The sequence below is a fragment of the Chiloscyllium plagiosum genome, unplaced genomic scaffold, assembly GCF_037043375.1.
Source record: "Chiloscyllium plagiosum isolate Xiang-an unplaced genomic scaffold, Cpla_swu_hap1 HiC_scaffold_14, whole genome shotgun sequence".
Lineage (NCBI taxonomy): Eukaryota > Metazoa > Chordata > Chondrichthyes > Orectolobiformes > Hemiscylliidae > Chiloscyllium > Chiloscyllium plagiosum.
This window is the reverse complement of record NW_028270152.1, coordinates 12,020,104-12,031,260: the sequence shown is the minus strand read 5'-3', so window position 1 is coordinate 12,031,260 and position 11,157 is coordinate 12,020,104. Positions and strand designations below refer to the sequence as shown.

Genomic DNA, 11,157 nt, shown 5'->3' with positions numbered 1-11,157 from the left:
AGTATTTCAAATTCTGATGTTTGTGTAGAATGAGATTTGGGAAGCCAGCAAGAGAAGGCCAGAAGCAGTGACAACAAAGATCTTGGATGCAGACGATATTGTAGATGTAGAAATGAACAGAATTGTTGGTGGATTAAATATGTTGTTTAAAGCTCCTGCAGGGATTAAAAGAGTCTCAAACTTGCACACTGTATAACTGTAAATGAAAGGGAACAGAACTAGAGGCAAAGGATGATTTAGATATGAATGGGTCACAAAATATCTGATTTCCTTCCCCGCTCCTGAATGCACCAATTCCTTGACATTCAGGTTTTTGACACTGACAGTCCTCGAGCTTTGTCAGATTCTGTGGATTGATTAACAAAAAGGAGTTTCAAGAGCTCTGCAATTGCATTTTCTTTGGTTTAAGATGTTTGCAAATAATTTTTGTTGTATTTCAATCCAGTCATTAACAATGTTAAAAATGAATTAAGCTGTTTAAATGGATTAATAATCATAATGGTTGCATTACTTAATATTTTGACATAACATGGAAGGTGACAGTATTTTTAAATATTAGTGCCAATGCTTGCCTTGTAGGGTACAATCAATCGCTATTAAGTTTTGCAGAACGGAAGCTTTTGGGAGACGAGTCCATTGTAAGTGAGCATATTGAGAAGGTGATTGAAGTAAAACTTACCCTTGTTGCCTTAACACTATGGCCAGGTGGTCCACCAGTAAGATAGCTCGTAAGTGACTAACTGTAAGTGATTCAGGTCCTTTATTCCCCTGTAAAGGTGCACAGTTAAGAATCACACATTTCTTCTTTGTTGACAAAACTTTCAGAGGTCTTGTATAGAGAAGGATGTTGCCCAGGACTTGTGTGAAAAGGGCAGGATGGTCCAGAAGAAGCACCAGCCCATTGCCTGTTTGCTTGCAGCTCTGAATGTAGAGACGGTGGCGGTACTCTGACAACAACCTTTCTATGAGGTCTTCGGGAACCTGAAAGCATTTGAAGACTTTGGTTATTTATAATTATTTTGAATCTGAAGGGATAACAATTTGAACAGACAATCAGAAACATGCTGAGCAGTCCAGCTTCTATCTGGCATCAGGAAAGTTGAGCTGAAAGCTTGAATAAAGGTTAGGGCAAAGCTCTGCTTTGTCTCTTAGGCTCAATCAGGCTAAATTTGATGCCATAATTTGACCACGTAGGGAAATTTGGGTTGATGGGCAAGGAAAGAGGATATAAGGAGAATTTTAGCAGAAACAAGAAAGATTTAGGAAGGCAATTTCAGAGTTTAGGGTCTATCAACCTGAGGGAATGACCACCAGTGGTGGAATGGTTTACAATTGAGGGGATGTGCAAGAATTCAGAATTGTAGTCATTGTCGAGGGTTTCACAGCCAGAACAGATTACAATGACAAAAAGGAGGTAATGGATTTGAAAATAAGGATTTTTTTGAACATTTTAAAATCAAGATGTTGCAGATTAACTGGAGAACGTGCAGGTCAGCAATCATAGGAGTGACGTGTGAACATAATTTGGTGTGAAACAGGGCTGACATCACTACATTTTTTTTTAAAGAAGAAAATATTTGAACCGCACTCCCTTTCAAATATTGCTAAAACAAGTGGCTGTATGGCCCTGTGTTTGCTTTGGGATCCACCATATGGTTGATTTTGGTAAGTGCACTTCACTTGGCAGATGTGATTCTTTTGCTCTGATGCTGTTTTCTATTGGGAAGGCAAGATCAGATATAAGAACTATGCTAGGTGCAGGGGATGGAGAAAAGGTGCAAGTATGGATGATCGGCTGGTGTTCTTGTTCCTAATCACAAAGGAGGGTTTGCATGTGTATTAGTGCCTTTCACAGTTATCGAAAATCTCAAACAACTTTGAAATACTTTTGAAATGTAATCACTATTACAATGCAGGAAACATGGTAGCAATTGGCACAATACATTCCCATAAATAGCAATGATGTTGATAGAAGAATATATATTGGCTAGGGCACCAGGGAGAACTCAGTTATCCAACTTGGATGTGTCAACCAGATATCAGATTCCCTACAGTGTGGAAATAGGCCCTTTGGCCCAACCAGTCCACACCAACCCACTGAAGACTCATTTCCCTCTAATACACCTAACACTATGGGCAATTCACCTGACCTGCACATCTTTGGACTGTGGAAGGAAACCCACCCGGACAGATGCCCGAGGCTGGAATCAAACCTGGGACCCTGGTGCTGTAAGGCAGCAGTGCTAACCACTGAGCCATCATGCCGCCCCAATCCTGTTTGCGAGCATTTGGCCCATACCCATCTAAGCCCTTCCTATTCATGTACCCATCCAGATGTTTTTTAAATGTTGTAATTATACCAGCCTCCACCACTTCCTCTGGAACCAGTTTTGGATTTCCTACCTGAGAAAAAGACCTTAGCTATTCATCCCCACTATGATTGTATAAAACTCTTGTTCAAAATGCAGCCATGGAATTTTTAGACTCTCCCAGAAGCAGAGGTGCACTCAAATTAGCACCTCATCCAAAAGACAACGCATCCAACAATGCAGCACTCTCATCTCGCAATGAAGTTATCAGCCTTGACTTATATCTTCAAACCTCAGATGGACTTGAACCTTTTGACCCAGAGACATGTATGTGACAAACCACTCCAAGATTTGCAGTGATTCTTGCTCGTCTGTTTTATCACCCAGTGGCTAAATTGCCAGCAAATGACATTCAGTATTCTCCAGGTTCACTGCAGATGACCAGAGAGGTTTTTTGCAATGGGGATGTGACAGAAATGATTTAATCTCTTGGTTTGTTTGTTTCTTTAAAATGAGAAGTTATGCTTTGTTGTCAAAAAGCACATTGCTGGAACTCAATCTAACTGTATTCCCTTGGTCAAAAGTGCTGTTGAAAACACCTGCAGCACAAAATTCCCTGAGTTTAGAGAAATTAATGCCTGCATTATTATCAAATGCTCATTTGTATCTGATAAAACCTGAATTGAACTTACATTGCCAACTGTGATTTCATTTTGATACACTATTGCACCCTTTAGCAGAACAATCTTTGATTACTTTGCCGTGGTGGTTGTCAGAGTCAATAGTTATCACGACACTGAAAACCATTTGGCCCATTGAATCCGTGTTGACTCATGTGGAGAAACCCAGTCACATTCTTCCAATCTATTCCTATCACTTTGCAAGTTTATTTCCCTCTACTGGCCATCCAATTTTCTTTTGAAATTAAAACGTGAGAATATTCAGTAAACTTGCAAAACATTCTTGTGAACTGACTGTAATAGGTTTTCTAACAATCTGACAATTTGTATGATTCACAAGTGCCTGAAACAGTCCCAGGTGTTTTCTAACTTGCCGAGTGGCAAACTCAGTGAAAGCTGGTTAACCTCTTCTATCCAGTCCTTGCTGATTCACTGCCAGGAGCTATGTTTCTATTCCCACTTCTTGTCTCAGTGCAGTTTCTTGATTGAAAAGCATCTATTCAAGCTGTGGTGCAATGCCTGATACCAAACTAAACCCTCCATTACCTTCCGCATGCCAACCTTTCAAGTGAAAAACATTGTTTGCCTGAACATAGAAGAGGTAGCCTTCCTGTGACTACCTGGCATACATTCTCACCCAAAGTCTATATATACATGCTCAGTTATCTACAGGAGCCATTGGACAGTATGCAATAGTAGGAACCTTGATTTCTTTATTCCTCCCCTTTTCTTAACCTGTGGTGGCAGGTAATTTAATTACAGCCCTCAAATTACTTTGGAAATACGGAATAGAAAGGGAAAACATTTTTATAAGTGAAACGTGTAAATGTTGATGTTCAGAGGGACTTGGATATAACCATACAAGGAACATTCAGTGACCAAGCAGGTTTAGCAAGACATGACTAAAACAAACTGCTTTTATTGAAAGAACATCAGAGTATGGTGGAATGTGGTGATCTGTTCTTGTTGTTCTCTAAATAAAGGAAGGACGTAGGATTGAAGGCAGTACAGTAAAGCTTCAGAACACAGAACAACCCTCATCCCATAAGCTGATAATAAGACACTTAGCAAAGTGGGTCTGTATTTTCTGGAGTTAAGAAAAATGAGAGGCAATCTCACTGAAATATGCAAGATGCTCAAGAGGATTGAGACACGATACAGAGAGTTTGTTCCTGCTAGCTAGGGAATTTAGAACATGGGGCACAATTTCAAGGGACTGACATATTAGGGTGGAATTGAGGTAAAACTTCTTCATTCAAAGGGTTGTGAATCTTTGGAATCCTTTACCCCAGAGGATTGTGGATATTCCATCATTGAATATATTTGAGGCTTAACTAGATAGGTCTTCGTCTCTCAGGACATCACAAGAGATGTGGGAAGCAGGCAGAAATGTGGAGTTGATGCTGAAGATCAGCCATGTTTGTTCTGAATGGCTGAGCAGTTTCGATGGGCAGAATGGTCTAATCTTGCTCCTATTTTTTGTGCTCTAATCAGTTAATTTAATTGAAGGATCAAAAATGGTACCTTCTCCTTCTCTGCTTATTATTCATGAATGAGGAATCTGGGTTGTGGTTTCTTGAAAACCAATGTTCTTAGTCCCAGGTCAATGATCATAAAGTGTAGGCTATTGAGCCCTTCAAATTTGCTCTGCCATGCAATGAGATCATGGCTCAACTGATAATCCTCAACTCTACTTTCCTGCCTTTTCCCCATAGCCCTTGATTTGCTGACCAATTAAAAATGTGTCGATCTCAGCTTGAAGATAATTAATGAGCCAGCTTCTACAGCCTGCAGTAAAGAATGCCACAGATTCCTCATCACTGCCTCAAACGCCCACCCCTTATTCTGGAGATTATGTCTTCTGGTCCTCAACTCTCCCACAGGGAAAACAAACTTTCCACATACACTCTCTAACCTCCCCTAAGTATCTTGTGTTTCAATAAGGTCACCTCTCATTCTTCTAAAATCCAACAAGTACAGGCCCAAACTACTCAATCTCTGCTGTTAAGACAGTCCCTCCATCCCTGGGATCAACCACACAAGCCTTTTCCAGACTGCCTCCAATGCCTCCTTAGATAAGATCAAAACTGCTCACAGTATTATGCAGGACTTACTCAAGGTAGTATCCGGGACCCAATCATTGTCAGCTACTTAGTTTCTAAGAAGTTGTAAACTTCTGAAAGGTTGAACACTGCACAGAGTGACACCCTTTCTGGCCATATGTTGGAGGGAAGGCCACTGATTGAGCAGCTAGTTGGTTGGACCCAGGATTCTATCCTAAGGAACTCTTGCAGAAATACTCTGGGATTGAGATAACTGTCTTTTTTTTATTCATTCATAGGATGAGGGCATCATTGGCTGGGCCAGATTTCTCTCTCCGTCATTTATCAACCTCATTACTGCAGGTCTGAGGGCACATGTAAACCAGCTTCCTTCCCTAAAAGACATGAATGAACCAGATGGGTTTTTCCAACAATCGACAATGGACTCATGGTCACCATTAGACTTTTAATTCCAGACTTTTTGTTATTGAATTCAAAATTCACCATTTGCGGTGGCAGGATTCAATCTCCATCCCCAGATCATTATCTAGGTCTCTGAATTAACAGTCCAGTGATAAAACAATTATAATACAATTACTGTTGTCTCCAACAACCATCTGCCTTTGTGTTTAGATATTATCCCAACTAATCATTTCCACTGTCTGTAATTTTGCTTTGAAGTCACACTTAATCAAATGTTGCCATGATATGATGAAGGGCAGTCAATCACAGCTCACCTCTGGAATTAAGCTCTTATGTTCTGATAAGCTGTAATGAGGTCTGGAACTGACTTATCCCAACGAAACCTAGTGAGCTCTGGTCAGCAGTTGCTGAGTATATATGCCACATGACAGCACTGTCATGAACATCTCTGATTTGCAGTAGATGGAGATAGTTTGATTTTTCTTCATTTTCTGTGTGGGACATACCTGAACAGTTTTCCACATTAACAAGTAGTTGACAGTGCTGGAACTAAATCACAATAGTTCGATGTGGGGTGCTGCTAGCTTTGCAGCACAGTTCTGTGGCACTACAGTGGGGATGCTGTTCAGGCCTATTGTCTTTGAGTATTCAGTGTTTTCAACAGTTTCTTAATATCATGGAAAATTAATCAAATTGGCTGAAGGCTGACATCAGTAGAGCTGGCAGCTGAAGGAGGAGGCTGAAGTGGATCATCTAATGGACTTCTGGATAAACAGGGTTCATATCATAATGGGATGTGTATATAACTAATGAGCCAATGGGAGCATCTTCAACAAGTAATATTTTTACCAACATTTGCCAAAGGTATCACTTAAACCCTATAAAAAAACCTATAAGACTACCCTCAAGAAAAATAACTTGTCCAACTGCTTTCCATCACAGACGCTGAACATACATGTCGATGATACTGCTGCTGTCTAAACCACTCATTAAATATGGTGAGGCACTAAAACAAAATTGTACTGTCAATAACATGTACAATTTTGATTGGGACATATTCATCTACTGTATTGGAGATGTCTTAAAGAGAAGGGTACTGAGTTATGTGAATAATGATCACCACTTATTTTGTACTTGCAACAGCAAACATCACGTATTCTAATAGAAAGCTGGTCTACTGAAAAGATCAGAAGTCTAGTTACTCTTTGACAGCACAATCTAAAATTAATTCTTGTCTCTCATGTTTGCTGTATCTTCATATGTCACCCATATACACAAACTTTAATTTTTAAAATAGTTTCTGCCTCAAATACATTAGTAAACAACATATTTCAATGCCAAAAACACTGTAAAAAACTCAGGTGACCAGTATGTTCCAATTTCCCAGCAACAGAACTAGCTGAAGCAATGCCACATGCCATATGATTATTTTCCACCCTCAAAGGCTCCCCTTAGCAATAAGTCTGAACCTAAGTTAATATCCTTATATTAGTGACAAGTTGCCTCCTTGAACAGCTGCATTCCATGCACTATGGGTAAACCCATAATTAGGAGCCAAATGACACAGTTCTACCCAGTGGTCAGTTATTGAAATGGGTGGTAGAGTGATGGGGGTGTCAAATTCTGATTTTCAATCAGTTGGATTGGCAGAGTGACAAAGGACTTTTAGTTATACAGCTTATGCTCAGTGTCTGCAAGTAGTTTACTCTACGCACCCAGCCCCTCAACAAATCTCTAAATGGTACCCAGATCAGAAAATGACAGAGAGAAATCTAGCCCAAGTCAAAATGCTGAATGACAGGGGTTGCTAGAAACTGGACCAGTCAGCCAGGCCATGCAGATACTCTGATCAATGTGAGCTAAATCACACTGATCAATATGCGCCAAGCCCTACAGATACCCTGATCAATGTGAGCCAGGCCATGTAGATATCCTGATCAATATGGGCCAGGCCATACAGATATCCTGATCAATATGGGGGCTGAAAATGTGTTGCTGGAAAAGCGCAGCAAGTCAGGCAGCATTCAAGGAACAGGAGAATCGATGTTTCGGGCATGAGCCCTTCTTCAGGAAACCTGGGGTGTGCAGTGAGAGAGGGACTCACTGAAATCCTTGTAGAGGGAGGAAGAAAGCTTCTTCAAGGAAGGCATCCTTGCAATAGGATTCGCAGTAGGTTAAAATCTTCTAGGAGAAAGTGAGGACTGCAGATGCTGGAGATCAGAGCTGAAAATGTGTTGCTGGAAAAGCACAGCAGGTCAGGCAGCATCCAAGGAGCAGGAGAATCGACGTTTCGGGCATGAGCCCTTTTTCAGGAATCTGAAGAAGGGCTCATGCCCGAAACGTCGATTTTCCTGCTCCTTGGATGCTGTCTGACCTGCTGCGCTTTTCCAGCAACACATTTTCAGCTCTGATCTCCAGCATTTGCAGTCCTCACTTTCTCCCTGATCAATATGGACAATGTCATACAGATATTCTGATTAGTGTGAGCCAGGCCATACAGATATCCTGATCAATGTGTGCTAGGCCATACAGATATCCTGATCAACGTGAGCTAGGCCATACAGATATCCTGATCAACGTGAGCTAGGCCATACAGTTATCCTGATCAATGTGAGCTAGGCCATACAGATATCCTGATCAATGTGAGCCAGATCATGCAGATATCCCGATCAATGAGAGTTAGGCCATACAGTTATCCTGATCAATGCGAGTTTAGGCCAGTTATCCTGATCAATGGGCGTTAGGCCATACAGTTATCCTGATCAATGTGCGCTAGGCCATACAGTTATCCTGATCAATGTGAGCTAGGCCATACAGATATCCTGATCAATGTGAGCCAGATCATGCAGATATCCTGATCAATGAGAGTTAGGCCATACAGTTATCCTGATCAATGTGAGCCAGATCATGCAGATATCCTGATCAATGTGAGCTAGGCCATACAGATATCCTGATCAATGCGAGTTTAGGCCAGTTATCCTGATCAATGAGCGTTAGGCCATACAGTTATCCTGATCAATGTGAGCTAGGCCATACAGATATCCTGATCAATGTGAGCCAGATCATGCAGATATCCTGATCAATGAGAGTTAGGCCATACAGTTATCCTGATCAATGTGCGCTAGGCCATACAGTTATCCTGATCAATGTGAGCTAGGCCATACAGATATCCTGATCAATGTGAGCCAGATCATGCAGATATCCTGATCAATGTGAGCTAGGCCATACAGATATCCTGATCAATGTGAGCCAGATCATGCAGATATCCTGATCAATGTGAGCTAGGCCATACAGATATCCTGATCAATGCGAGTTTAGGCCAGTTATCCTGATCAATGAGCGTTAGGCCATACAGTTATCCTGATCAATGTGCGCTAGGCCATACAGTTATCCTGATCAATGTGAGCTAGGCCATACAGATATCCTGATCAATGTGAGCCAGATCATGCAGATATCCTGATCAATGAGAGTTAGGCCATACAGTTATCCTGATCAATGTGAGCTAGGCCATACAGATATCCTGATCAATGTGAGCCAGATCATGCAGATATCCTGATCAATGTGAGTTAGGCCATACAGTTATCCTGATCAATGTAAGCCAGATCATGCAGATATCCTGATCAATGTGAGCTAGGCCATACAGATATCCTGATCAATGTGAGCCAGATCATGCAGATATCCTGATCAATGAGAGTTAGGCCATACAGTTATCCTGATCAATGTGCGCTAGGCCATACAGTTATCCTGATCAATGTGAGCTAGGCCATACAGATATCCTGATCAATGTGAGCCAGATCATGCAGATATCCTGATCAATGAGAGTTAGGCCATACAGATATCCTGATCAATGTGAGCTAGGCCATACAGATATCCTGATCAATGTGAGCCAGATCATGCAGATATCCTGATCAATGGGAGTTAGGCCATACAGTTATCCTGATCAATGTGAGCCAGATCATGCAGATATCCTGATCAATGCGAGCTGGGCCATACAGATATCCGGATCAATGTGAGCCAGGCAGCCACAGCATGCTTCCTGGATTTACAAAGTGTGCTCAAGCGAATTTCTCCTGGCACTTCTCACTCTCTTGGACGATTTGAAATCAATTACCCCCTTATCCAAAGCCTCTCCCCGCCCGGAGGAAAACAGTCTTGGGAACACGAGCAGCCCACTCGGCCCCTCTACCACCAATCGATTTGCAGGCATTCTGCTGACATCCAAGCTCCTGATCATATCGAAGTGAATCTCTGAAAATCTTCATTTAGTGAACTCTCTGACTCCAGTGGAAATAATCCCAGCTCCAACTCGCCCTTTGCCTTTGGATGCAAGAGTGTTGCCTCATCTTATTTTTGGTCAAAGTGGATTTTGTGTGTTTTTTTTGCGGGGGTGGGGGCGATGAGATTTTTTTTTACCCTTTCCCCCCCCCAGGCTCGCGGCCTAGTTCCTCTCGCCCCACCTGGCCCCGCGGGTAAAGTTTGCTGAGGGCCGCTCGAGGCGCTATCCAGTCCCGGCATTTCAGGTTGCGCCCGCTGCTCTCCTTGAACCAGACCCGGCCGTCAGGGGCGCGGCCCGGGCCCCGCAGCGCCGCCTCCAGTGCGGCCGAGCAGGTGGCGAGGCTGAACTCCGGAGCGAAGGCCGCGGTCTCCATCACAACGGACCCTCAGCCCCGTGAGGAGGCGGTGTACCGCTTCCGGGTCACCCGGCAACTTCCGGTTCTGGCGGGGCTGGTTGTCATAGCAACCTGCGTGGTCCCACTGCACAGATACAAGAGGCTTCAAACATTGAAATTAAACCCTGGAGTCAGAAATAACCCCAAATTCCTGCCTCCGCTATAAAAAGAAAACATCTCTTTTTAAGTAGTCACACATGGAGTTATGCAGTTCTGACCTATAGGAAGGATGTGAAACAATAAAACCCCAGAATTAGAAATAATCTCAAAAAACGATTAAAAAAGTCCTTTTTCAACTATGTACACAAATAATCTCAAAATCATGTCTACTATAAAAAAAACTCTTCAAGTATATACATAAGGAGTACTGTATGTAGTACTGGTCTATAGGAAGGATGTGAACCAATAAAAGAAACCCTGGAATTAGAAATAATCTCAAAATCCTGCCTCCACTATATTAAAAAAAACTCTTTTCAAGTATAAACACAAATAATCTCAAAGTCCTGCCCCCACTATAAAATGAACACATCTGTTTCAAGTATATACATGGAGTACTGTAAGCAGTTCTGGCCTGCACGATGGATGTGAAACAAAAAAAATGCTGGAGAAACTCAAGCATCTGTGGAGAGAGAAAGCAGAGCTAACGTGTTGAGTCCCTATTTCAGAATTGACAGCAGCAATGAAAATATACTACTTTTCTTTATAGTCAAAGGCTAAGCTTAGCCCTCTGTGGCAGAGAAATCCAAAGGTTCACAATCCTCTCAGTTACAGAAATTCACTTCACCTCGGTACTAAATGGTATTTCACTTATTTTCCAATGGTGTCCCCTGTTTACAGGTTTCTGAACCAGGGGAAACGTCTTAGCTCCAAACCTCCCTTATCCATAACAAAAACAGAAATTGCTGGAAAAGCTCACCAGGTCTGGCAGCATCTGTGGAGAGAAATCAGAGTTAATGTTTCAGATTGAGTGACACTTCCTCAGAGCTAAACCCAAAATGTTGACTCTGATTTCGCTCCGAAGGTGCTGCAAGTT

The 11,157-nt window shown here is 42.1% G+C and overlaps 1 protein-coding gene across 3 annotated transcripts in view; it reads right to left on the bottom strand.

The window, feature by feature from the left end:
- dalrd3 (DALR anticodon binding domain containing 3) overlaps positions 1 to 10,116 on the bottom strand; it is a 36,624-nt gene extending 26,508 nt beyond the window's left edge. For 2 of the 3 annotated variants that reach the window (XM_043707628.2, XM_043707629.2), the window contains exons 1-2: positions 9,912 to 10,116; positions 680 to 981 (exon numbers count right to left, since the gene is read on the bottom strand). In XM_043707628.2, the coding sequence (XP_043563563.2) occupies positions 680 to 981; positions 9,912 to 10,103 (494 nt within the window). In that variant the 5' untranslated portion in view covers positions 10,104 to 10,116. Of the gene's footprint in view, positions 1 to 679; positions 982 to 9,565; positions 9,889 to 9,911 lie in introns of those variants that run through there. The other variant, XM_043707631.2, reaches the window with a different exon arrangement.
- Positions 10,117 to 11,157: the final 1,041 nt, after the last annotated feature.